The sequence below is a fragment of the Nelusetta ayraudi genome, unplaced genomic scaffold (genome assembly GCF_046127955.1).
Source record: "Nelusetta ayraudi isolate G7.1 ecotype Tasmania unplaced genomic scaffold, CSIRO-AGI_Nayr_v1 ptg000094l, whole genome shotgun sequence".
NCBI classification, from domain to species: Eukaryota; Metazoa; Chordata; class Actinopteri; order Tetraodontiformes; family Monacanthidae; genus Nelusetta; species Nelusetta ayraudi.
The window spans coordinates 512,501-539,634 of NW_027466144.1; the positions used below are offsets into that span (position 1 = coordinate 512,501).

At 48.0% G+C, this 27,134-nt stretch overlaps 1 protein-coding gene across 7 annotated transcripts in view; it reads left to right on the forward strand.

Moving 5' to 3' along the window:
- kcnh2b (potassium voltage-gated channel, subfamily H (eag-related), member 2b) overlaps nt 1-17,992 on the forward strand; it is a 139,126-nt gene extending 121,134 nt beyond the window's left edge. For 3 of the 7 annotated variants that reach the window (XM_076047724.1, XM_076047725.1, XM_076047727.1), the window contains 17 exons: nt 2,475-2,654; nt 3,303-3,424; nt 3,563-3,701; nt 4,774-4,928; nt 5,227-5,321; nt 5,415-5,555; nt 7,341-7,540; nt 7,725-7,793; nt 11,079-11,331; nt 11,752-11,945; nt 12,053-12,155; nt 12,237-12,391; nt 12,482-12,626; nt 12,708-12,900; nt 13,411-13,516; nt 13,687-13,770; nt 13,934-17,992. In XM_076047724.1, the coding sequence (XP_075903839.1) occupies nt 2,475-2,654; nt 3,303-3,424; nt 3,563-3,701; nt 4,774-4,928; nt 5,227-5,321; nt 5,415-5,555; nt 7,341-7,540; nt 7,725-7,793; nt 11,079-11,331; nt 11,752-11,945; nt 12,053-12,155; nt 12,237-12,391; nt 12,482-12,626; nt 12,708-12,900; nt 13,411-13,516; nt 13,687-13,770; nt 13,934-14,341 (2,742 nt within the window). In that variant the 3' untranslated portion in view covers nt 14,342-17,992. The remainder of the gene's footprint in view (nt 1-2,474; nt 2,655-3,302; nt 3,425-3,562; nt 3,702-4,773; nt 4,929-5,226; nt 5,322-5,414; nt 5,556-7,340; nt 7,541-7,724; nt 7,794-11,078; nt 11,332-11,751; nt 11,946-12,052; nt 12,156-12,236; nt 12,392-12,481; nt 12,627-12,707; nt 12,901-13,410; nt 13,517-13,686; nt 13,771-13,933) is intronic. The other 4 variants (XM_076047730.1, XM_076047731.1, XM_076047728.1 and 1 more) reach the window with 3 other exon arrangements.
- Nucleotides 17,993-27,134: the final 9,142 nt, after the last annotated feature.

Consider the following 27,134-nt stretch of genomic DNA (forward strand, 5'->3'; position numbering starts at 1 on the left):
AACTTCATCTCAGACGGTGCACATTCCACACGCCAGACCCTCCGACCCCCCGACGGCATTTTTCATCTGCGTGCTGCTCAGATCATTCTTTATTCACCCTGCCGGTACATTCAGCCTGAAATATTAGCGGCTATCACTGAGAAAGTCCCTGATACCTGATCCCAACCGCTTCCTGCGGACACGCTGGCTGAATCTTGGAGCCGCTGGTTCCGGGGGGGCTGCACCCTTGCAGAGCGACGGCGCCAAGCTGCGGCTTGTTACGGGTCAAGTGAGAAAAACGAAGCGTCTCCACGGCGTCAGCCACTTGTCTCCGTAAAAAAAGAAGAAAAAAACGTGCCTGCGGTCTCTCTCCAGCCCCGTCCTTAAATAAATCTCTGCCCCGTCTGCACTTGAATGTGACATCTGCACTTTGAACAGTCCTTGCGGCACTGATTTGTGTGTGTGTGTGTCTGTGCGTGTGTGAGTGTGTTTCATACAAACGGCTAAAAATAAACTGAGACGACACTCGAGAAAGGGGCTGGCAGCCGAGAGGGGCACTTGACTGAACTCAAGCAGTGTGTTATTTTGTGTGCATGATATGTGTGCGACTTGAGGGATTGCTGGCTCACACTTGTGTTGTGCACAGAAAATTGTGATTCATCCCGCAATTCTGCACTATAATATGGAATAATAATGGAATGGAATAATGGAATAAAACAAAATGTTTTATTGCAAAAGTCCGAGCAAAAGCTTAAAGAAGAGTCTTAAAACACCCCAGAACTTCATCAGCTCAACAGAAACACTGATCACAGAAATCAAATGTTTGGAGCGCTTGATGGTGAAGAACATGGACTCTGAGAAACTGGCTCAGACATGAAACAGTTGGCCCCGTGCCAGTGTTCATTCACGCTGAAATATTCCATTCATAAAACATCAAGAAAATGTTTTTTTTTCCAGAAGAGAAGACGTCACATCCTCATGAAGCAGATCTTTTACCTTTGGATCTGCTGCTGCTGCTCAAGCTGTCAGGTGTTGGTGGACTCAAATGCACGACAACCACTGATGCAGTTCAAGAGGTTTATTGACGAGTCGAGGTCGGGCAGTCCAGGGTCGAGAACCAGTGCAGGCGGTGAGAGAGGCAGGCGAGATCGGCGTCGGGGACGGGCGGAGGTCGATGACAGCGGCAGGATCCAGAAGGGGCAGACGAGGAACGTAGTCAGAGCCGAACAGGGCCGTTACCGGGGAATCGGTAACGGGGGAACACGGGAGACTGGTTAATAAAGGCAACGCAGATCAAAGGCGAAGAGTGTTGGCTATCAAGATCATAGGGGCGTTGGCTTGGAGACCGTGACACAAGCGAACCCGATGGTGTGGAAGCTGGATGTGAGAACTGGAGGGAGAGTTCAAAAGTAAAAAAAAATAAATAAATAAAAAATTAGGGAGCGAAGCCAAGTTTAAGTCAAAGTGGAAGGAGGAGGGAGAGTGAGTTGATGAGAAATGTCCCGTTCAGGCAGGCAGAGGAGAAGAGAGGACGGTGGGCAGGATGAATGGCAGCGGGCGGCGGCGTGAATGATGAGGAGACGAGCGGGTCGGATTGCTGCGGGGAAATAAAAGAACAGAGAAAGAAAGTTAAACAGGAGAGACTTGGCAGGTCAAGGGGAGGCCAGCAAGGAGATCAGAGGAAGGAATCAGAGAAAGGAATCAGAGGAATGAGGAGGTGAAGGAGGCCACGTGGCTTCCGGTGACGTCACCTTTGTCTCCCTTTGTTCCGTTTGTACTGCTGATTGTTACACTCTGCACACACTCCGTCCGTCCATCTGCTGCTCCCGACGGAGCCTCGCGGGCTGCAACACCGGCCAGCCTCAGCGGAATACAAATAGAGCAACAATAACAACAACAACACAACCTGATGCAGCGTCACAGAACAGACGCAGTCTTACATAGTGTTTGGCTGAAATGGATGTTATGTATATGTGATATATGTATAGTGTGTGTGTGTGTGTGTGTGTGTGTGTGTGTGTGAGTGGGTGTGTGTGCGTGTGCGTGTGCGTGTGCGTGTGTGTGTGTGAGTGGGTGTGTGTGTGTGTGTGTACGCGTGTGTGAGTGTGTGTGTGTGTGTGTGTGCGCCCACCCGCCCGGCAGGGTAACCTGAAGAGGGTCAGCACCTTCAGAACGGCTCTCGTCTTGTCTGGCCGCTGGCTTCCATCTCTGTGATTGTGTTGGTCGGTCGTGCCTTGGCTCCGCCCACATGCCACGGCGGTCGATGTATATTTCGTGGACCCTCCATACATGCGCCGGGGCTGAGTGTGAAACGCGTGCGGTTTGCATGTTTGTCAGCCCGTTTCTGCGTCAAGTCGACGCCCGGCTCTGCGTCTCGCAGCAACACGGCCTCTTTTCTTTTCTTTTCTTTTCTTCTGCCGTGGCTCCTCCTCTTTTCTTCACCCTCCGTTGCTCTTCCTCTAACCCCGCCCCCTGCGTGTGCCTTCCCTCCCCAGGTGCTGTCTCTGGGTGCTGATGTGTTGCCAGAGTACAAGCTCCAGGCCCCCCGCATCCACAAGTGGACGGTGCTGCACTACAGCCCCTTCAAGGCGGTGTGGGATTGGCTGATCCTGCTGCTGGTCATCTACACCGCCATCCTCACGCCCTACTCAGCCGCCTTCCTGCTCAACGACGAGGTGGGCGCTCGGCCAGGAATAGCACGGCGAGCGGGGCCGGCCGTCGAGAGCCGAGCCGTGTCTGTGGTGACGGAGTTAAAAAGAAAAAAAGAAAAGTGCTTGGGATGGGATGCAGCACGTTGTGTTTCCATTCATCATGAGTGAAAACATTGAAAACTTGTTTGATTTTATTGGTTCTTATTTTAATGTTTTAAAGTAACTCAAATCACTGCAGTAGTTGAAAGACTTACAGTCACTTCCTGCTTGTGTCACCAATGGGGGGATGCTGATTGGTTCATGAACTGGGACCAACTGAAAACAGTCCCACAGTCCCAAAGTTTTTTAGCAGCTTGTTTTTCTTTTTGAATGCGAAACTTAATAATAATTTAGCCTGCTGTCTGTTTTGAAGTGTTGCAGCTCCTCATTTTTATGCCACCTGGGGGGAAAAAAGTGCAGTTCTTGTGCCGCCTCTCCAGATGATGCGACGCAAATTACACTGACACCCATTGAACCCATTAGAAGGGGGTAATAGTGACACAGGACGCTGCTATTTCCGGAGAGTGTGACTGACTCTCTTCTCCCTCCTCCTCCTCCTCCTCCCTCTTCTTCTCCTCCTCCTTCTCCTTGTCATCACGGCCTGTTTTTCCTACCCTGCTCTCATCTCTTCAGCCTCTTCTGTCTTTCCAGGAAGATCCGGCCATGCAGAGCTGCATCTACTCCTGCTCGCCGCTCAACGTGGTGGACCTCATCGTGGACATCATGTTCATTATTGACATCCTCATCAACTTCAGGTGCAACGCTGCCTTCAACTGGACCCGACCAGCAGCAGCAGCCCAGATGTTGGGAGTGTGATGTTAAGCAGCACGTCCCCTCTCTCTCTCTCTCTCTCTCTCTCTCTCTCTCTCTCTCTCTCTCTCTCTCTCTCTCAGGACGACGTACGTGAACACCAACGACGAGGTGGTGAGCCACCCTGTGCGCATCGCCGTGCACTACTTCAAAGGCTGGTTCCTCATCGACATGGTGGCCGCCATCCCCTTCGACCTGCTCATCTACCGCAACGGGGAGGAGGTAGGCCTCTAGGGGGCGCCACAGTGGGCGGGGAAAGCAGAGAAGATCGGGGAATAGCGGCAGAGGAGGAGGAGGAAAGAGGCGGAAGGCGCTCTACTTTCTGTTTCGTAATCTAATTATCTCCGCAGGGGGGCAGGAAGTATGAGATGGAGCGTCAAAATAAAATGTGTCACCTCCTTTAAATTCTAACGACGCAGCAGCAGCCAAATCATCTGGTGGGAAAACGAAAAGAAAAAAAAAAAAGATTGCCTCTGTGCTCGTAGGCTTATTAATGTTTTTAAAGGGACATTACCGAGCCACAGTCACGCCTCCTTTCCTCAATTTGCATAATTGGAAATGTGACCGTGCAGCAACTTTCCAGAGGACGTAGCATCGCATGAATCTCATCGGTCTTTTCCCTACAAGGAAGTCCACTGTTGGTCCACTGACAGCACAATCCTGTTTATTGACTCGGGAGGTGAAACCGCAGCAGTGCACGCAGCATTAAATGCACATTTTCAAAAATGAAAGAAAGGTGTGGAGCCGATGTTCAATCAAGTGATGTTTCTGTAAAATCCCCCTACGTCCAGAACGCTTTGCCAAGTTCTTCCTCGTTGGTGCTGACCGGACGGGGCCGCAGGGTCGAGACGGTGGAGAGTTTTCCTCAGCAAAGCAGACAGACAGCAATTATTTAGCACAGGGACACACACACACACACACACACACACACACAGCGCGAGAGCAGGACTTGGCACTGGGCCAATGCAGTAATCGTCCGCTTATTTATTTGTTCTCCGGACACAGTTGTGGCCGGTGCACTGCAGCAGTAAACAGGGATTTACCACCTCCACACTGGTGAATCACACTGGGACCAGGCCAGGGAGGCTGTGTGTGTGTGTGTGTGTGTGTGTGTGTGTGTGTGTGTGTGTGTGTGTGTGTCCTGACAGCGACACCAAACCTCAAAGTCCCCAGGAAGGTTTTTAGTTCTGTGCCGTCCTGTCTCAATGTCTCACCTCCTCCTCACCCCTGTGTCTCTGTGTCCCACATGCCCCCCCCCCCCCCCCCCCGACTCCACCACCACCTCCACCACCAGACCACCACCCTGATTGGCCTGCTGAAGACGGCCCGCCTCCTGCGGCTGGTGCGCGTGGCCAGGAAGCTGGACCGCTACTCGGAGTACGGCGCCGCCGTCCTCTTCCTGCTCATGTGCACCTTCGCCCTCATCGCTCACTGGCTGGCCTGCATCTGGTACGGAGCCGTCGGAGGCATGAATCACAGAAGGATTTACAGGGGAAGTGCTGTGGGAAGAAGAAGTGTCTGTGTAGATCAGAGACAGAGTGTGTGTGTGTGTGTGTGTGTGTGTGTGTGTGTGTGTCAAAGGTCTTCACTCAAACTCCTTTCCAGCACAGTCTTATGCCAGGAATTGTTTTCTTCAACAGGCTGTCAAACAAAGAGGCACAACTCTGGGTCAAATATGGACGTTTAAATCTGACTGGTGACTTTTTCATACTGAGAAACAAGAGCTGTGATCATTTCCTTCCCCCAGGTATGCCATCGGTAACGTGGAGAGGAACGGTTCCATCGGCTGGCTCCACACGCTGGGAGACCAGCTGGGGAAGCCCTACAACGGCTCCATCCAAGGTGAGAAAAAATCCGACAAAGCGCTGGAGCACGCAGCAAAAATAATCTCCCTGTGAAAAAGAAAAGAAGGATGAAACCTGTCGCTGCCTGCAGGTTCAGGGCCCTCCATCAAGGACAAGTATGTGACGGCGCTCTACTTCACCTTCAGCAGCCTGACCAGCGTGGGCTTCGGGAACGTGTCGCCCAACACCAACTCTGAGAAGATCTTCTCCATCTGCGTCATGCTCATCGGCTGTGAGTGCAGACACACACCTGACTTTGACTTTCGCTCACCTCTTCTGTTCCCGCAGCAGCCTCAGCCGGCATCGCTCACAAGTGTTGCACTGAGCAAATTTAAGCACGATTTTCATTATAAAGAAAAAAAAACGTACTCGCTGCTCTAAAATTCGTATTCTCTTCTATTTTTTTTTTATTAATATGACAAATCCATCAGCAGAGTTTTTAATATCCCCTCTCATGCTTATCGCTGCCATTTCCTCCCTCAGCAGTAATTATCTGTCCAGGCAGCCGGAGCCCTGGACCTCATTGATCAGAAAGAACCGCAGGCAAGAGGAAAATATACTGAGCAGTTTGTTCCACTGCAGAGGGAGGAGAGGGATGGCTGGGCCGGGGTTATCTTTAAACCCAGGTGAAGGAGTCACTCAGGTCCAAAATAAGTTGTTTACTGACAGGACTGTGTGGCTACTGGCTGCTCTCAGCACAATGTAAAACTCAGTGACGCCTTATTAAAGTTCCCATAATTCTTCATTTTCCTACCTGGGCTTCCTTCCGTGCTAAAATCTTCACATTTAGCTCTTCAGTTTACAGCCTCTTGGCATGAAACTAAATGCATCTCCATCATCGTTGGGTTTCGATCGTAAACTTAAAATTGCAACCACAACACATGGAAGCACCATCTTCCATGTGCATCATTAATAAGCATCATTCTGCAGAAAGATCTCTCAGATTGCAGACAAAGTCTTCAGACTCACTTGGAATGGTGGTTCGGGTGCACAGCACTCACACCATCTGAAAAGTGGAGGAAGAATGAAAGAAAAAAGTGCAGGATTGACTTTTCTCCTCCTCGGGGCAGTTGACTGACAGGTTATTGTGAGAAAACGCCGTCCTGGCGTCTGTTTTTTTTATCTTTTAAATCAAATTTAGTTTCACCAGGAGCTAAAATCAATCACGCCCCGCCGTGACAAGCACACGGAGACGTGCACGTAAGCCAGCCGCCGTGGCTGGTCGTGGCCATGTGGACGGTGATGGGAGCTGACAGAGGTTGGGGGGAGGGGTGGAGGGGGGGGGGGTGAAGTGGGGGTGTGGCGGTGAGTCGGTGCGATCTGATATGACAACAGGAGCAGCAACGGCCGGCTGGTGAGGGACAGCGGACGCTAAACACTCCTCTGTCCTCGACAGACAAAACTCTTCAGTCAGCCAAACTCCATCCGACCGACCAGAATCAACACGGCCCTTTGTATTCTTTACGATTTATTTAGTTGTTTTTTTATTACAGAAGTTATTGTTTCAAAGCATTTTTTTTTTTTGCTTCACCTATAGATCCTATAATTCTTTTTTCCTCAGGTTCTTTCAGGTGCTTCATCATTTTCACTTTAATTTGTTATATTTCAGGTGAAAATCGCACTCCAGCAACCTGAAAAAACACAAGCTATGAAAGATTACATCATGAGCTTTGGCTTGTGTGGTTGTTTATTCAGGTCAGATTTGTCCAAGAGTAAAATCATGTGCAAAAATGATGCAAGAAAATACGTTTTGTTGACAATCTTGTGTTGATTTTGAGTTGATGTGTGGAAGGGAAATACAGTCGTAGCTGCACGGCTCGTCAGGTTCGCTTCAAGTCGCAGTTATACGCCAGAAACTGAAGTCAGCTGCCACCTTTGGTTACACAAGGAGCCTCCGAGGGGAAGCTGGGCTGTCTTTCTAACGTCATTCTCCTGCAGCCGGGCCTCCACACCTCCTCTACGCACCACCACCTCTCTAATAGCTCCCCTCCCTCTCTCCACCTCCCTCCACCTCCAGCTCTGATGTACGCCAGCATCTTCGGGAACGTGTCGGCCATCATCCAGCGGCTGTACTCGGGCACGGCCCGCTACCACACGCAGATGCTGCGGGTGCGCGAGTTCATCCGCTTCCACCAGATCCCCAACCCGCTGCGGCAGCGGCTGGAGGAGTACTTCCAGCATGCCTGGTCCTACACCAACGGCATCGACATGAACGCCGTGAGTAACCACCTACCGACCAACCAACCAACCATCCACCCGCCCACCCATCCATCCATCCATCACCCACCCATACACCTGGCCAGGCCTAGTGCACGGCGTGCTAGTGAATGCAGTGGAGTGTGCACCCGATGCGAGGAGGCGAGCGGAGAGTTTTTGAGCCTGCGCTCTATAATGTCAATAGGGTGAATCCAAGACTTTGCCTGAGCATGCATGGTCCACTCCCAACTCCGTCCGAGAACATAGAGCGCAAGTGAGTATCCAAATTAGCGCGTGTGCACACACACACACACACACACACACACACACAAATGCACGCACTCATGCACGCATGAACACACTGCACAGAGGTGTGCAAGGTATTTGCAATACACGTCGAGCCACACAAGTCCATTGACGGCAGAGTGGTAAGCCCCGCCCCTTCTGCACCTGTTTCCTTTAACACTGACTCAAAAGGCGATGTGATTGGTCACCCGGCAGAGACAAATGCGTCCCAGGGAACGTTCTTTTTTGGAACGCGATCCGGGTCGCTGTTAGCGCAGGTCGTGACTCAAAACACGTGTGGACTGACTGAGTCACGGCCGCTGAAGCGTGCCAGGCGTGCGCACGCCTGCATGTACACGCGACCTTAAGCCGAACTGCGCGTGAGTCACGATGTATAGGATGGTGCTAAGTGCTCGCTCACACACACACACACACACACACAGAGTCACATCTCCAGTCACATCCTGTCGTCTTCTTCACCAGCGAGATCAAGACAGATGTGGCATCAGACACACACACATGCATGCAGCTGCAGATGCACATACACACACACAAATACATACATTATGAAAGATAGAGTATTATCTGCACTTGCAGCTATGAAATGCATTGCATGAATCCCTTGATGACATCATCATTTTGTGTGTGTGATTCTACGATGTGATGCAATAATATGAATCTCATCATCATCTGCAATTTGACGTCCCATTTGTGCCTGTGAATTAGATTCAATCTGCTTGACTGTTGAGAGATACAATCTGGAGTCTCTGTATTGTTCAGGATATTTGCAGCATGGCTTCCTACCCTAATTGTTCATCAGACTGAACTTTAGTCTCAGTCTCAGCTTCGGGGAAACTCCTCTTGTGTGTTTCCTCATCGTTGGATAAGAGGGAGAGGGAGTCTGTTTGGGAGGAACTCTCCTCCTCCTGCTTCCCTTGTCCACTTCATCTTGCCTTGATGAAGTGGACAAGCCCGGGTGAATAGTTGGATTAGAGAATGTTTACCATGCTGTTTACTGCAGCAGCGCAGAGCTGACCTGCATGTTTGCACCTTCACACAAGACTAAATCCCTCCCATTGAAGGAGGATGAGGCTGCAGAGCCTGAGGTTGCGGCAGCGTTGCACCAACCAGAGGCCTGGTGCTCTTGCAGTTAAGTTGGGCGGGAACTTGCGTGGGTCAATCCGTCAGCGAAAAGTGAGTGAAGTTTTTTTGCGATTGAGCTGGCGGGAGTCTTTCAGCTTTTTGAGGCTTGAGAAGAGAAGAGAAAACCCCGAGATGAGGATTTATGAGATACTCTTCAAAATACACACACAGCATGAAAGTAAAAAAAAAAAGAAAAAGAGAGAGACTCTTTGGTGCCACTGCAGTCTGCGTGAGCGAAGCCCAGAGCTGATAAGAATGTTGATACACGGGTCGGACTTGCCTTGAATTACGACCCGGCACTTTTTGGTTTTTGGTGCTTCTGAGTTTTAATACAATCCGGCTCATCTTTTTGTATTGGCTGTTGTGTCGGAGGACGGCTGCAGGCAATGGTGAAACAAAGTGCTTCTATCTTCTCACATGACCTTGGGGGTAAAGAGAAAAAAAGCTTTATTTCGTGATGTGATAGAGCCGACAATTTATTATTTTGGTCGGGTTTATAGGAGCTGTGCAGGGTGGAGTGTTGTTGTGCATTAGCACAAAGGACAGAAGACATTATTTCTATGTTGCTTGTCATTATTTGGTTTGTTGTTGTTGTAGTAAATGTTCCATCTTCCATCCGTTTTTTTATTTTCTTTCCGGATTCTAGTGGAGCCACCTTGAATGATTAATCATACCAGACCCTCAATGGATTTCTCAGAAACAACATATTTATATATATTGGCCTTGCATGCATGTGAAGGTAATTGGTAAATCTAAACTGTGCGTGTGAATGGTTGTTTGTCTCTCAATGTGGCCCTTCAATGAACTGCTGACTCGTCCAGGGTGTGACCCCGCCTTCACCCCATGACAGCTGGGATTGGTTCCAGCAACCCTGAACAACACGAAGCACTTTACTGCATTGACAGCTTTGTTGCTGCAGCTGGGTGTGTGTGTGTGTGTGTGTGTGTGTGTGTGTGTGCGCGCGCGCGCAGTCCCAGCTGTTCCAGGCTGAAGCGAAGTGTCCCGAAAGGCCGTAACAACAGAAGAATCTGTTTTTTTTTTTATTTCCACCTAAATGGGGCTTTGCTGGGCGCAGGAGTTGCAGCAAACACAGCGAGAACGCATCATGACAGCACACATTTATATGAACGATCGCAGTTTAGCGTGTTTGGTCAGCAGTTTAGCCCGCTGTGCCATTAGAGTGGAGCTAAAGGGTCACATGATCGCACTGGCCTTCAGTTTCTGGCCTCAGCATGTTTATGTGGGATGCCTTATTTAAAAAAAAAAAAAAAACAATTGAAGTGATAGTAATATGAGTGCAGGGCAGTTGCATAGTAACGGCCCATTACTCAAATACTACAATGGAAGCATCACTTTGATCTCAAACGTTAAAGTCAGAAAAGGTCTGCGTGGGAGGGAGCAGGTGATGGAGAGAGGCTGTCGTCTCTTTTTCTTTTTTTTCTCATGTACGAGGCAATGAGGCACCTCGAAACAAGGAAAGTGAAACAAGTTCACATCACCTCCAGCAGGTGAGGAAAGTGCCATTAAGCATTTTCAAGCTGAGTGATGGACAGTAAAAAAAAAAAAAAAAAAAAAACCAAGCAGAGGCTGAAATGAAAAAGATGAAGAGAGGGAGGGAGTGAGGCTTGAAGATGGAGGGAACGATGTGGAAGAGAAGAGGAGACGTGTCGTCGTCGTCGTGGGTGTTTTCAGCTGCGCACTCAGCTGAAGACGTCCAGGAGGAGCAGAGCAGAGCAGAGGCCCCACGCTGGACTCATTAAAGCAGCCCAGCTTTTTCAAATTAATTACACTTCATGGACCTTTACGCTGACCATTAGAATCCACTTGGAAATCATTTTTGCGGAACCCTGTGAGGAAAAAAAAAATCAATGCAGAGTCTCCAAGAGGCCCAAACTGCTGGTTCTGGAATCTTATAGAGTCCATATAATCTGTGACATTTAGACAAAGCTTCACCACCAGCCTATGAAAATGCTGCTGTGACCTCCTTGTCTCCATTAGATCTTCCTCTTCTTATTCCGTCTCTGTCTCTGCTCTCATTTCTCTAATCCCTCGTCTCCTTTTGCGCCACCTCACTGTCCCTCCTCCTCCTCTTCCTCCCTCTGCTCTCCCCACCTCCCCCTCCTCTGCACAGGTGCTGAAGGGCTTTCCCGAGTGTCTCCAGGCCGACATCTGCCTCCACCTGAACCGCACGCTGCTGCAGAACTGTAAGGCCTTCAAAGGCTCCACCAAGGGCTGCCTCAGGGCCCTGGCCATGAAGTTCAAGACCACCCACGCTCCCCCCGGTGACACGCTGGTCCATGCCGGCGACGTCCTGACTGCAATCTACTTCATATCCAGGGGATCCATAGAGATACTGCGAGGAGACGTGGTGGTCGCCATCCTAGGTACACAGAAAACACACAGAAACTAAGAAAGTCATCAAACACAGGCAGAGTCTTCAATGAAGGTTTCACTTGTTGCTTTTTGCAGTTTGTATAATTCAACTATTGTAGCTCCAAAAGGCATGTTGCATGATTTTTAATTGACTTTTGTTGTGGATGGTAGTGCCACCTGGTGGTCATTTGGTTGTATCTTATCTAATTCTGATGCCATGACAAAGATTCCTGGGCTGCAGAAGAAGAAAAAACAAGTTGGATACAGATGTTGTGTGTCCATCTAGTATAACTAGTTTATTGTCCTGCAGTGAAAACGGCTCGAAGCTCCAGAAATCAAGCAAACTAAATCAATTTAGTTTATAAATCATACACTTTTATTTCTCTCCAAAACCTGTTGGTATTTTTTTTTCTTTCTCTTTCTCTTCTTAGGAAAGAATGACATCTTCGGCGAGCCCATCAACCTGTACTCCCGCTCAGGCAAATCCAACGCCGACGTGAGGGCTCTGACCTACTGCGACCTCCACAAGATCCTCCGGGAAGACGTCCTGGAGGTGCTCGACATGTACCCGGAGTTTGCGGACAATTTCTGGAACAACCTGGAGATCACCTTCAATCTGCGAGACGTGAGTCGCACAAGACTTTTGAGTTTCAGCTTCAGAGGAGTTGGATTGTTGGACTTCTTGAAGAGCGGGGTGGTTTTCTCACGGAGACTGTTTGGTCCTGGTTTCAGACCAACATGATTCCAGGCTCGCCGAGCAGCGATGACTCCAAGTGCGGCGGGTTCAACAAACTACGCAGGCGCAAGCTGTCGTTCCGCAGACGCACGGAAAAAGGTTGGTGTTTTGTCTCACGTTTGGCCTCCCCCCCTTGAACCTCTTTGACCTTCAACCTCTCCTTCCCTGACTCTGTTCAAGATGACGCGGACGCTGGAGAAATCAAGAAATCCCATAAATCGGTGCGGCGGAGACAGAGGGAAGCAGCCGTCAACCAGAAGCAGGACGAGGCGGCGGCGAAGCGTCAGTGGCAGGTCCATCGCAGCTCCATGTCTTCACACTCCAGCGGCGACGAGGTTCGACTTTGGCTTGAGAGAAATCAGTGTTGACAAAAAAAAAATGATGTACACAACTACTGCTAAGTGGCTGAATCTGAACTCCGATAGGGAGAGAATAAGGTCGTCACCAGACTCGCCCCTCCGACGGAAATGCTGGAGAATCCGCATGCGCAGGCCCCGCCCATGAAATTCAACGAGAACACCGAGGGCGACAGCGACCCCAAGACTGGGAACACCTGCAACGCCCTGTCAGGTAGATGTCAAGCATCCCCGCTGAACCCCAGACAGGCCCGCTGGCCCCACAACCTCACGTCTTCCCTCTCCTCCCCCGCAGGCGCCTTTTCTGGCGTGTCCAACATCTTCAGTTTCTGGGGGGAGAATCGAGGGGGCGGCGGCCAGTACCAGGAGGTCCCCAGCTGCAGCGTGACCTCGCCGCCACCCCTCAACACGCCGCTGCACAGCCTGAGCCGACAGCAGCGCAACCAGCTGGACACTCGCCTGGACCTGCTGCAGAAGCAGCTCAACAGGTGCGACGGCGCTCACAGTTTGTTGTTCACTCCGGGGCCTCCAGGCGGCGTCCCCACCTTCTGTTGACTTGAAGTTTTAGGGGGAAAAAGGAAACTAGAACAACAATCTGCTACAGTGCAGCGGCTGCGTGGACGCTTTGTTAACAGGGATGTTAGATTCTCCTTCCCTGTCGCCTAGAGTTTGATTGGGCTTTTTTAAGGGGGATTTTTTTTTTCTTGTCTGGATTCTTTGCTTTGGGAGTAACTCTTGAGGCTGGCAGCTCTGCCAGCTGCGCACTCAAGAGTTTTAATGCATGATTGACCAAACTCTGCGGCTGGATAGGATGTGACAGCTGCAGAGTTCAGGAGTGTGTTTGAAGGAAATACAGTTGTGTCTGTTTGTTCATGGAACTCTCGACTGGGTGGCCAGTGGACCTCAGAGAGTAGATCTGAGCAGCGGGAGCATTTTCGAGATGTGCAGGTCAGCCGACAGCTCGTGCAAAACCCATCAGTACTTTTTCATGTGACCAGGCTGGAGAGTCGCATGTCAACGGACATCGGAGCGATCATGCAGCTGCTGCAGCGACAGATGGCTCTGGTTCCTCCCGCCTACAGCGCCGTTTCATCGCCGCCTCAGGTAGTTGCACAGCACACGCATGTCTGCATGCAAGGATATCAGATGTGGATGTAAAAACATGCAACTGTGGAGGTCACCTCTGAAACATTGTTCATGTCCAGTGCAGGTTTAGCACAGGAAAGTGTGAGACCTGCACTGACAGCTCGTTAACTAGATATTGTCTCCTGCAGGCCTCACCCTACCCTGGTCCAGGAGATAGACTGGTCCAGCCTGTGACGCCTCTGGAGACAGACACCTTGGCTTCTCTGTCACAGGTGAAATGCATATCTTCCATTAAAGGCCATCCTGATGGACATCAATGCTGATTCAAGTAGACTAGAGTTTGTTTTAGTTTGGGGATTGAACAGCCAGGCTACAGTCGAATCACTGAACCCAACAAACCTTCAGTCTGACTCCTTGCCTGCTCCTCCCCTGCAGATCTTGGATTCCCAGGACTTCGAGGAGTTCCCAACCAAGCCTCTGGACGCTGTGCAGACCCCGGACCCTCCGCTGATCAGCTCCAGCCAGGGCCAGCTCGCCCCGAATCCCTCCGGACTGGACAGCCTGGGGCAGTGTCTGGAGATGGAGCTGGCTCTGGGGACTGGGGTTGTTCCAGGACCTGCAATGGGCTCTGGTCTGGGGTTAGCTTTAAGGGCGGTAGCGGGGTCAAGCCTGGGGTCAGGGTTAGACTTGGGTTCAGGCGCCGGAGCTGGGCCGGCGGCTGCTGCAGCGGGAGTAGCCTCACTGGATCTTGAGACGCAGAGGAGGCTGTCCCTCCAGGAACCACAGACACCTCTGGACTCACGGACACCACAGAGACACAGCTCTGACCCGGGGGCGAGCTAAGGGAGAGGCCAAGGGGGCGGAGAGCGAGAGGTCTGTCTTCACCAGGCGGCACAGAGAGGCTCCGACTGAGCCTTCCACCCAAACTCAGAAGGGTCTCCTCACACCTCTGACCTCTGGCGAAGGACAGACAACAGACAGGCAGACAGACGGGAGACAGCAAAGTCTCTCTCACTCTCTCTCTCACTCTGTCTCTCTCTGACATACCTCTGGAGCTCACTGAACTCCACTCATGGTACAAACCTTTAACCAAAACCACAGAGACAGAGCAGAGTGGCGCCCCCTGCTGCTTCTCCGCAAGAACACGGTTCCGGGGTCGTGGCAACCCCCTCCAGTCAGCCGCTGAAAGGCCGACACACATAACTTCACAAGTGACTGCTTACCTGTTGAGGAATCCCTTTACTGCTGTGTCCAGCACCGGACGACTGACTGAGAGACGGGACGTAACGACGAAACAAAGTAGCCATTTAACGTCTTGCACTGCAAACCCTACTGAGATGATGATTATTCTATTCTGTAAGTCCGTGGCGCTTCCGATAAACTCACTGACTGGTTGGTAAATCGTAGTGTTAGCTGGCCTAACAGGAAAACCTGCTGTCCCGCTTTTTGTCAATGGTTCCTTCGCCCCCAGATGTCCACCCCACCCTCCCCCCTAAAAAAGGTGGAGCCAAGGCCTCCTCCCCCCTGACTTAACTTCTCTCGAGCACACTGGATTGGCCGGTTCGCACTTCAGGGGTGGGAGCTGGAGGGTTAAAAGCCATGATTTGTTGCTGGGGTTGATTTTTGTTTTTTGTTTAGTTGAGTTTTTTCTCTCTCTCAGAGACATATCAGCTGCCCGATGAGAAAGGTGAAGGAGGTGTGGTGCGCCGGCTCAACTGGCAAACTTACAAGAGAACCACCAAAAGCAGCCTAGTTAGAAGAAAAACAAACAAAAAAAGCGCGTGAGAATTTCCTGAGTATTCATTTCATCATCTGAGCGTTGTTACATAACAGAGCAATTAGAGGTTGATGGGAGATTTTATGTGAGCTGAAGCACGACAAAAAAATACAAGAAAAAAACATGAGCTCATGAGCTTCATCTTTGTTCAATTTGCTACCTCAAATTTCACTGGTCCTTTTAGTTTGTCACCTGATCAAGTCCCCAAGGTTTTGCTTTCATGCCATGTCATGTGACCCACTGCTGCATGAGGTTGGCCAGTTTACAGCAACTGGCCCGGCACGCCGCTCTGCTCTCTGTACGGTACAATATGCAAACGCTGGCGAAGAGAAAGGGGTGAGCGCGCTTGAAACCCTGTTACGTACATGTGTGTGTGTGATGAGTTCACGTCCAAAGCTTCTTGTCGTCGTCCGCGTGCACTTCTCTGGTCTTTTGTTTGATTTCCTGTCTGCAGAGCATCAAATTTCAAAGTTTGATTTGAACAGCGTCTTGAACGGGCAGCGTAACAAAGCCTGTGTGTGTGTGTGTGTGTGTGTGTGTGTGTGTGTGTGTGTGTGTGTGGCTGAATTCAGACAGCACAATTTTTAGATATAATACCACATATTGTAGATTTTTTAGAATATCAAAGATAGGATATCAATTGAAGTAAAGGCAATTTTCAATACTGCCAGGTCCTAGATGGTTCCCACATGGGAAATAAAGGCTTGACATCCCTGTTTCCTCAAAACCTAATCTCACTTCCTTAGACAACCACGTGACCGCAAGCCACCAAAACACTCACAGGGCTTTCCTGAGCTATGAAGATGCACAAAAGTGAAATGACTTCATGCCGCTATACTTCCTCTGGCGTGGGAATGGAACAGAGCCAATTTTTAAATCACTTTTGCTCAAAGGATCAAGTCAGTCCCAATTATCTTGCTGCAGCCATTCAGGTTGAACAGAAGCTACTAGCGCTGCTCAGGTCCCGCTGGGTTTGAAGCCGCAGGATCATTCTGCCTCGCTGTGCATTGAGCGTGCGCGCTGCCTTTCACTGCAGCGCTCTGCGCACAACAACACATCTAGTGGGAGCGGAGGTGAGTTGGCATTTTTATTTTGACCTTTGTTTTTAATACAGGTGTGAAGTGGGGTAGGGAGAAGAAAAAAAATCCTCCTTCCCTCATCTTTTCAAAAAAAATAATATGCACACGTGGCACGACAACATTGTGCTCCAAATACTGACTGTGGGTCAACTATATCGAGCCGCTACGGGTGCATGGATTGGAACTTGGTGTAGTTGTCATGGTGTTGTCATACACGGAAGGATCGAGCCCAAACCCTCAAGATGTGCAGAGGTGTATGGAACAAGAGGAGCCAGTGAGGTTTTTATATGTACATATACACACATGAAGGGTAACCTCACCTCTAAATAACACCAAAATGTTGCAGTTGAATCTCTTTTCCCCTCAGTTTAAATCCAAACACACAAAACCCTTTTTAAGCATCACAAGATGAACGGTCCCCTCCAGAAGAGGGCAAGCCTGTCCAAGTGCAATAGTCCTTTAATAGCTGAGACTTGTAGCAGCTCTACTGCATCGTTTTTTTTTTAATTTTTTGTTTTTTTTTGTCGTCGTTCTTTTTGGGGCACTTTAATTTTGGTGAAACAGTGCAGATGTTTTAATAAAGACTCAGGAACGTGTCACTGATGTTCGAGGGTTCCTCTTTACTTTTGTCTCAGAACCTAAAAGCGCAAACCAACCACAAGGGAGGAAAGGAAGCAGTGGAGGAGCGTGAACCTGGCGGAACTCCCCTTTAATGCAGAATCGTAACGATTGTATTTTTTGCCGCTTGCTGGTCTTAGCTCTAATATTTATTTATTGATGTAGCATTGTTTGTCGTCGTCTGTTTGTTGGATTGTACCTAATTTGATGTCTCCTGTCATGAGGCCACGCAGGAGCAGCTCGTGTGTGTGAAGATTTTTTTTTTTTTTTTTTAACTTTTTGTTCAGTCCTCATTTCTGAGGCTCGGCTCGCGGCCGCTCTCAACGCTTGCTCACACATCATGGATGTAAATATTTGTTAAAGGTGGCACTTTTTCAGATTGCTTTCAATTATTTATGAACCTCTTAACATCCCAGTGGAACATACTGCCACTCTCTGGTCTGCTGCACCTGTAGGTAGAGGTTAAGTGTTGAGCCAAAGCAAGTGAATACTGAAGGAAAATCGTGTCCAGTGACACTTTCCCCTTGCACAGAATTCAGCCCTGCAGGCCAGAATGTGAACTTCGGGCCCTGTCTGTTAGGTTTTCTGAAGTAGATTTTATACCCTTTACTTCAAACGAGTGATGCAAGAGCACTTCAACACTGAGGGATTTCTTGCAGCTTTAACATGAAATGTGACTGAACTTTGTATTAGATTGAAACCTCTGCGAGAGTTGCATGGATCTTTTAAGGGGACAGTTCAGCGCAAAATTCAAAATGCATGTATGTCCTTCACGTGCGTGCTTTTGTTTTATTTTTGCTTGTTTTTATGATTGTACACAAAACCGTGCTTTGTGTGTGATTGATGTTTTAAAAAGAGCATTGAAGAGCCGATAAAGATGAGCTCTCAGAAATTTTGAGGACCACACTTGATCTTTGAACTGTGGTCACTTGCACTAGCAATTGAACAGCACGTAGTTGTTGCTGTTCAACCACTGCCGGAAAAGGAAGCACGATGGTCCAGAGTCGAGAAGACAAACGTCTCCACAGCTGGAGTCTCAAAAACTGAACTTCTTGCAACAATCCTGCCTGCTCATGTATTTGAAACGACACGTTCAAAAGCACCCAAGATTTTTGTGTTGGTTACCTTGAACTGTCCCTTTAAAATACAAGTTGAACGCCTCATAATCCACAGCCGACCACACTTTAGTTTCAAATGTATTTTTTTTTTTTTTAATGTGCTTTTGCTTTGCTGACACGCCCACATTGTGGTCACGACCGGATATTTTTGCACCAGCAGTCCCCTGCCTTGAGTCACCCGGGGCAACCAACACAACAACGAGTTCACAACCAGTCCTCTTCTTTCGTCAGTGGTACCGTGTTCCAGATGTGGCCGGTCCTCACCATGTCAAACACTGTAACGCGTCATTAGTGTTCAATAACAGTCACCTAGTGGCCTGAACTGTATCTTTACATCCAGAACTTTGACCTCAGAACTTAGAATGTGGTTGTCGTCGAACTTTTTATTTGACCTTCTGTGTGACTTTAGACCTTAGTGGAATATTCAGCGTTAGAGAATATACATTTATGTAATGTATACTGCAGAGCAAAATAGATAACAATAGAGGGCGCACTTTGAACACAATAAAATAATTTTTAAAAAGGAATATGGGGGGGGGACTGGATGCGGTTTGGGAATTTATGTGGGTTCCCTCACTGCATTTTAATACTTATAGATATAAAGCTTACACACGCACGCACTCCACTCGCATAAACACACACACACACACACACACACACACACACACACACACACACACACACACACAAACACACCTTCCTGAAAGGCTCTTCCGTATTGCTGAGCTTTTTCTCAGCTCAGCTTCAACTTTCTATGAGTTCCCGCAGACTTGAGTCCCCTGTTTGTAGATATTCTGAGCACTTGGTGGTGCAGGGGGGGCGGCGAGCGGGGAGTGTGGTACAGTTTGCACAACACTGGATCTGCTCTGTCACACCTTGCCTGTACATACCAACTTCGACTACTTGTAAAGGAATCCAACTCTCTTTGGCACTCGTATAGCCAGCACTATGCAGACACTGAGAACATTTCTTTGGCATGCTTTGAAATGCAGAATACTATAGAGGTCAAATAAATAAATGAAATAAAAGTTCGTTCTAATTTCTTAATTGAGAGAGGAAAAAAAAATCACCTTATATGAAGAAGAAAAGGTGCAGGAAGGCTGCTTGCCGACAGAAAAATGGACACGATGATGAGGTTGATGAAATGTGATGAGGATGGTAAAGCTTTTTAAATTATTGTGCACATTTTAAATTGCATGCTGCGCTGAAAATCATCCAGCATTCAGAGGGTTTGATGTGCAAAGCAGCTGATTTTTTTGCTGTATGCTTGCAAAACTGTGTGTAGAGTGAAACACTGAATTCTTCCGGGTTATGGGAGAGTCATATTTATATATACATATATATATATATTAATAATACTTCCAGGTCATGGAAGGGGGGCGGGGGGTACTGAATAGCTGCAATTATAGTGATTCTAGATTATACAATATTATATTGTATATTTGTATTTTTTGTTGCAAACCACTGTAATGGACTGATGCATGTGTGGCAGGCCTGAGTTGAGCTGTTGTCCACTACCTGAATATCATGGTGCATTTCATTTTCTTTCCCTGGGGTCGTGTCTCCGCTCACGCTTCAGAAGTAAAATCAAATGCACCCAAACTGTATGAACTCCTGCTCTGATGCTTTATACAAAGGCTTTATCGACACGTCTGAGGGCCATTCTGGCAACACAGGGGACTTTTTTTTTTTACTGCATGAAGGTGTGAAAATCTGTTAGCAATAGCATATCTGAAACACATGAGGAAAGAAAAAAAAGTTGTGCAGTGTCCCAGGGTAACTCCCACAGACGTTTTGAAAATAAAAAATCTCAATGGCAGGATCCATACTGAAGGCTCCAGAATCCTAAAACACCGTAGTCATATCAAATAGTGGCGATGACTTGGAAGGAGGAAACAGTGATGCTCTGCAGGCTCTGATTGTGTGATAGCATAATTAATGGTTGAACTTTATAAAATTTGAAAAATATTTCTTTCAATAAACCTCTTTGAAAGCACGTTTGTGACGTCTGGACTCATTTTTGCTTTTTTTTTTTATGCATTCAAAAGTATTTTCCCCTCTCAATTGATTCCTGTCTTTCAGTGCACACGATCAACAGACTGCTGGATCCATTCCAGCCTTCGAGTGAGTGGGTTTGTTTTATTTTTATTTTATTTCTTCATTTATTGAACATGTTGAAGAAAACAAAGGAGAGAAAAATATCGCAGAAACAGAAAAGCCATCAGGCCGGGATTTATTTATTTATTTATTAAGAAGGATAAATACACCAGGAGAACTTCGCCAAGCATGAAAAAAAACAGGTCTGAGTGTAAAAGAAGGACTCTAACTCTGAAAAGGCTATAAAGCTGATGGTTCAGATCCACCAATCCCAGGATTTCAACCACCAATCTGACTATTAATTTTAAATTGCAAGGTCCATAAAAAGAAAGATAAGGGAACCATGAGAACAAAAAAATAAAAATAAAAAAATAGTTCAGAGCATAAAAAGTGAACTTGGAGTCTGAAGATCACTGGCTCAAATCTTATTGCATTCAAGGATTGTTTTGTGTCCACTGGACAAAATGCACCAGGAAAATTGGCTTGACCCAAGGATGGATAGTTCAGAGTTCAAGAGATGGACTCTGAGCTGACCTAGCTAAGCATCTAAAAATAGCTCAGAGAGAAAGAAACAGACTCTGAAGGAATGCTGGTTCAAATCTTAGCACAGTCAGTGCTAAATTCTATTGAACATGTGAAAGAAAATGAAATAAATACAAAAAAAAAAAAAAAAAAAAAAAAAGCAAGAAAAACTTTAAAGAAACTGTCCAATGGCCAAATAAAATGAAAATAAATGCAGATTACTATTTATTTATTTATTTATTTATTTATTTATTTATTTATTTTTTATCAAGAGTTCAGCCTCTTCTGAGGAGAATTAAAATGTCCGTTTTTACCTGTAGCTATTTCATGTGTTTATTACACCCGTCATATGCTTGAAAATAAACGTTGGCTATAAATCAAATAAACTGCAATAATAAGCTGTGGCTGGTGTTTTTTGGCATTCTTAGGTCATTGGACCGCACTGTCACACAGTTAGTGACGTAGCGGGCCGGCGACGCTGACAGGTATGATGGGAATGATTGACAGCTGCAATTAATTCCCGTTAGCAAGAGGATTAAAAACACACCATAATGGCATCAAAAAGGAGTTATCCCAGCGGAGCGGGAAACGGAAGAAAAAGAAAACTGATAAAGAAAAACGGGCAAAGGATAAAGGTAAGTTATTGGTGATGTGGGCTTGAGAGGTGAAGACGTTTCACTCTCTTTTTTCCCCAAATTTGTTTATTTGTCCTGCTAGCCAGCTAGCTAGCATCGGATAAATGTTAGCTGACTCAATCTGTTTTATTTATTGACATATAGAAGATTATTTTCCTTGCATTATAGTTTTAAATCAGTTTAACTTGCCTGAGTGGCTCAACTTAAGATGTGTAATTTTACCTGTAGCCTGTTTTGCTCATGAAGTGTGCTCACGATTGTGGCAGTAGACCATCTAAAGGGATAGGAATCTCTTCATCACAGTTTGACATTCTAGAGGCCCCCAAACAGCATATTGCCTCGGGCCCCCACAAAGCTAGAAACGGCCCTGGTACAGGTACCAGGAGAACCTCACCAGACACCTGAAGAATAGCTCAGAGGTCAAGATTTCATGTCCACCATTCCCTGACTCACGACAGCAGTTAAAACTTGTCCATTTGTTAAATTGTTTTGGGGCCCAACGTTGTTGCCTTGTACGTGTTTTGGACCACTGGGAGGCGTTAAAGCACACGCATGCTCAAACTGAAAATAGTTATCTGTCTCTGTTGCTGCTCTCACAAACTGTAATTGTCCACGTCTGTCAGAAGATGTCGCCATTAACTCAAACGATTTATCGTTGAACCGCTCAGGCTGGTCTGCTCCTGATCCTCGCGTCCCTGTGTAATACTATTCCTATCTCATCATAACGTCAGAAAATATTGGCAGGGACAGTAGGAAAGGGTCATCATGTTCATGTTTATTAAAATTGTTCGTCAAATGTTATATTATTCATTTTTCAAATTCCCAATAGACATTGCGGGTGGTTAACGAGTTAGATGTCAAATACAATTGTTTTGGGTATTGTCAAGCTTATTTTCCAGGTGCAACTATCATGGAGAGCAAGGTGATGAATTACTACGACCCAACTGTTTAAAACTACAATATGTAAAATGCGCATATATTTTGGGGGGATTTCCGGTCGGATTCAGTTTTCTGCTTTCCATCGTCACTGAGACATTCCTATGATCTGGGCGGTATCCGGATGTTCTCCTGAGCCGTGTCCGTATCCAGAGCTCCTTCCCTCCGGCTATTGGACCGGCACCGTCCCGTAAAAGGAGTCAAAGTTCTCCATTGTATGTACTGCTTGTCTGTCAAATGTGCTTTTCATGACGACGAGAGGCCTGCCCGGGGCTCGGACACAGTGATTGGGCCGAGCTGTTGTCGCTCAGCCCCAAACTTCAATGCGATTGGGCGAAGCGCGTGGCAATCACCAATCTCGGCTTGTCATTGGCGCAGCGCGCTCAGAAGGGGGCTGATAGCGTTCGTCGTTAGTGTGCGGCTTGCGGGGCGCACACACGAGTGGGCGGATCACAGCGGTGACAGCGACGCTCGGACTCTCGCAACAAACTGTCAAAAAGCGAACAGCAAAACGGTGAGTCCGCCGGAAAACGGAACATTTCGTGCGGGTCGCTTTGTGGGCGGCTAGCGGCGCGGTGTTAGCAGCTCGCCGCGGTGTCGCAGGGCGGACACCCGGGGCGTGTGGCAGTGAAATGACGCTGATTTTGGATGAGTGATCTCACAGCACGCATCAGGGCGACGGTGTCGGATAATGGTGCCTTCAGGTGCTCCTCGGAAAACTTTCACCCTTCGACCGATTCACAACGCGGCTCCTCTTGAAACGAGCAGGCAAAGCGTTGCTAGGCTAGGCGGTCTTTTTTAGCATCTGCAACATGAATGGCATTTCAAACTTGGTGCTAATTTAGCTAACTCCAGGGTTCGTTTGTTCACGTGCAAGGCTGTATTATGGTTCTGTTACTCCCATCAGTACTTGCGGGCACCCTCGACTCGCACGGTCACAGTGCAAAAGAAGAAAAGTTATGCAAGCGCGTCGTGTGTTAGTTCTGTTTTCAATGACATGGAGGAGTTTAACTTTGCCCAGTGAATGCATGGATTTTACTTTTACTTTTCCTTATTGAAGCGCGCGCGACCCAGCAGCAGCAGCAGCAGTTTACCGCCCTTGGCTTTATTTCCGGGACTGTCACTGTGGTTTTGTGGTGTCATCATTGCTCATGGCAGCTCGCAACGCTGGTGACCTGCACAGAGAGGCCTTTCAGTCATCTTTGTAAACATCCGAGGGCAGCGTAACTGTTTGCTTTTGCTGATCATTTTGATAACGATGTAAAATTGCAGTCTTTGCCTAAATGAGTCACACAAAATTGTTAAAATTTAACGGAAGCTTAAAGGTAAACAACGAACTTTAGTGGGGACTTGTTTTTCTTTTATTTGAAGATCTTTTTGCCTCCTTGCACAATTTTAAAGCTTTGCAGTGCTCCTCCTTATCAGTCCCACATAGCGTCTCAAAATGATTCGACCGTTCTCGAAAAATCCAGAGAATCCTTCTGTTGCTCACCTGGATCAGCTAAAATGAAATGGGGGTGTAGAAGTATTGCAAAATGTCTTTTTTCATTTAAACGTTTTTTTTTACTCCACATTTTGCCACAGTGGTTGACACTGCAATGACTCACAGCGCAGAGGATTGTCCCTCTCTTCCCCCCCCCCTCGCCCTCTCTAGATTACTCCCCCATCCTCCCCCATCCAGATTACCAAGTGGGAAATAAGAGGTGGGACTGATCTGAGGCCCTGAATTCATTATGGACCTGATCCAATCACGTCCCTAAAATGTCCATGTTGCTCGCTGATTCATTGTAAGCTTCGCAGAAGTGATCAGGTATTAGACCCGAGGGATGGCTGCTTGTCAAGTGTCACAGGATTTGTGTCCTCCTCCCCACCTCAAATCCCCAAAACAAACAGCTGCGGGATTTCTTGTGTGTGTGTGTGTGTTTTTTTTTTTTTTTTTAACAACACACAGAGCTGAAACACATGCTCATCAAGCCAGAGCGCCAAACTCCACCTGTAAAATGTGTTTGCCCACGGCTGGATCTCTCAGAGACACCCTACTGTCTTCAGAGAAGCTCAACAAGATTTGGGCAGTTCCCATCAAAGTGGTGCGGCCGCCCATCCCATCATGCAGGAGTTTAACCTCCTCTGTTGTCGTAGCTGTGCTGCTCTGACTGCAAACTCAGAAACCTGCACCAGTTGTCTTGAGAAACATTTAATGCCACTGTTTCATAGAAACGGCAGCGAGGAAGTGCGCATCCACATTTCCACTTGTGAAAATAACTGAAAAGGGGAACATCTGTTTTTTCCCTAGTTGCTATATAAATAAATCAGTCTCACAACTGCCTCAAATTTGTGTTTCTGGCTCAAAGCTTTCCATTTTCTGCACTCAGCAGCAGCAGCAGATTCTTTGAGAACGGTTCCCTCTCAAAAGCTGACGTTTCCTCTTTGAATAGTTGTTCATCTGAAATTCCGTCTGGTTCATGGATGCTCCTGGCAGCAATCTCATAGGACGGGGTCAGTCTGAGTGTAGCGGTGATAAACCTTACGACATCTCTATATACTGCATGACAGGAAGCAATGTTGTTGGTATCGTGTTTAACAGGCCTGCTCTCTGCGTCCAGGAGGAAGAAATAATGGGGGGAGGGGTTGACTTTGGATACAGCTATCATGGTAGGAAGTGAGGGAGGGAAGGAAGGAAGCATTCGAGTGAACAGGCTGCTGGCTCCTACATAGACTCGGTCATGGAGATTGGGAACTCTTGTCAGCTCGTGTGGAATGTCAGTTGACTGGAGACGAAAGGCACCGGCCCTGTCGCCTCTGATCCCCGCCAGGACAGAAGCCGAGGGATCGCATCATGTCGTTTCCTCCTCGTAAGTCACCTCAGAAAACGGCAGGGGACATCCTGCAGTGACCTCCAGGCGCCGTGTTGCTGCCGCTAGCTCAGGACTTCTCCAGGAAAGCTGATGTGGGCTGCGTGGGCTTCTCCCAACAGTAGCACTTTGCTCAAGGTCAGCAGCAGGTTGCCCGCGCCCACCCCGCCCTGACTCTGTCCAGGCGTGGAAGGAGGAAGCGGAGGAAAGCTGCTGGCAAACAATGTCACCGGGAGCCGCAGTGGAGGAGGGAGGAAAGAAAGTGGCATTGTGTATCCCTCCGTAACGTCGCTTCCCCTCCTTTTGTCGCAGTCGCTGGTGAAGCAGACAAGTTGAGCTTGTTTTGGACTTTCCTCCAGAACCAGCCTTAATGACTCAATGAATAATGCAAACATACAGGAAGCCCATCAATTGACCCCTGGGCTGCCATTACATTGTAATTATTTTGCACATTAGGAGTCAGTTGTGCAGCGTTGTTTTGGCTCAGTTTCCTCTGCTGCTTGGATTTGATTGTGAACCAACTAAGAATCAAAAGTGGACTTCGCTCAGAAGCGATTCCTCATTGTCATGATTCACTCGGTGCTGCGACTCGCAAAGTGAAACAGAACAGGAGGACTTTGCTCAGCAGACAAACCTTCTAAGGGTGACGGAAATGAGACCAAGCCTGCCTGTACTCAACTGTGATAGTCCAGCTTGTTCACTCCATTCACAGGAAGCAAATCAGGTACTGTCTGCTGGATCAGACTGTACAGAAATGGTTTAATAAAGGATTCAAATATTTATTTAGTTTTTTTTTATTTATTTTTTTTTATACAGTGTCCAAAGTCTGTTGATTGTATGATGGTGGTCAACTGCCGCCTGGTAAATAATGGACAGCAAGTGCACCATGACCCCTCGACCCCAGCTAGGACATTCATGATTCCAAACAATCTATAGTGCCCAGGATGATAACAGTCAGAGAGCGTAAAAGCTTCTCCTGTGGATGAACCCTCCATTGAACTGTGCAGCGCAGCAGTCAAGTCAGAGCGGCTGTAAAAGCTGGTGATTCATTAATGGGCGCATTAGCGAAGCGGCCGGCCGGTCAGCCGGGGCCTCGCTCGGCCATGAAGGGAATCGCTGTTGTTGCCTTTTGATGGCGAACTCATAAAGAAGTTTATGGAAGTGATTCGGCTGTGTGTGCAGGAGTTCTGCAGCTTCAGTAAACTCATCAGATCAGATCAGGTTCTTGTCTGTTCTCGCCCAGTTGGCGCGTGTCAACGCACTCCGCCTAACGGTTTGTTGCCTTTGCGATGCTGTCAGGGCCCCTAGTAAAATCCAGTCAATTATTTATTGCTGATAATAATTATGTGTAAAGTCAAACGGTGGCTAAATGCGCAAAGCAACTGAGGGCCTCTGCTAATGCCAAAAATCATTTTGATTATTTTTTTTTTTAGTTCCTCTGGCTCTTCTTGTAGATGTAAGAGTATCGTTTGCAAATGAGCTCTTCTTTCAAACAAACTTTCCCAAAGTGTGTGTGTGTGTGTGTGTGTGTGTGTGTGTGTGTGTGTGTGTGTGTGTGTGTGTGTGTGTGTGTGTGTGTGTGGGGGTGGGGGGGAGTGGGCGGAGTCTGACATTGCGTGACAGCGGCAGATTGAATGAATGAAATAATGGAGGGATGGAGAGCAGAGAGGAAGAATGGGATGGTACAGAGTGAACCGCTCACAGTAATCCGCCCCAACACACACACACACACACACACACACACACACACACACACACACCCTCATCTCACTCAGCTGCAGCAGCTGGACCAGTGTGTTACGGCAGCCGGAGTTGACTGCTGCCAATCAGCCTCGCTGGGAATTATGCAGCAGGTTGCAGAGTTGACGGTGGCACAGATGGGTTGGGATGTGGATGGAGGGAGGGAGGGAGGGAGTGTCAGGAAGGTTGGGCGGGGCGGAGGGGTATCCACATGGCCGGCGCTGCGTTGTGTGACAGGAACTACTCTCTTTGTCGGCCTCCA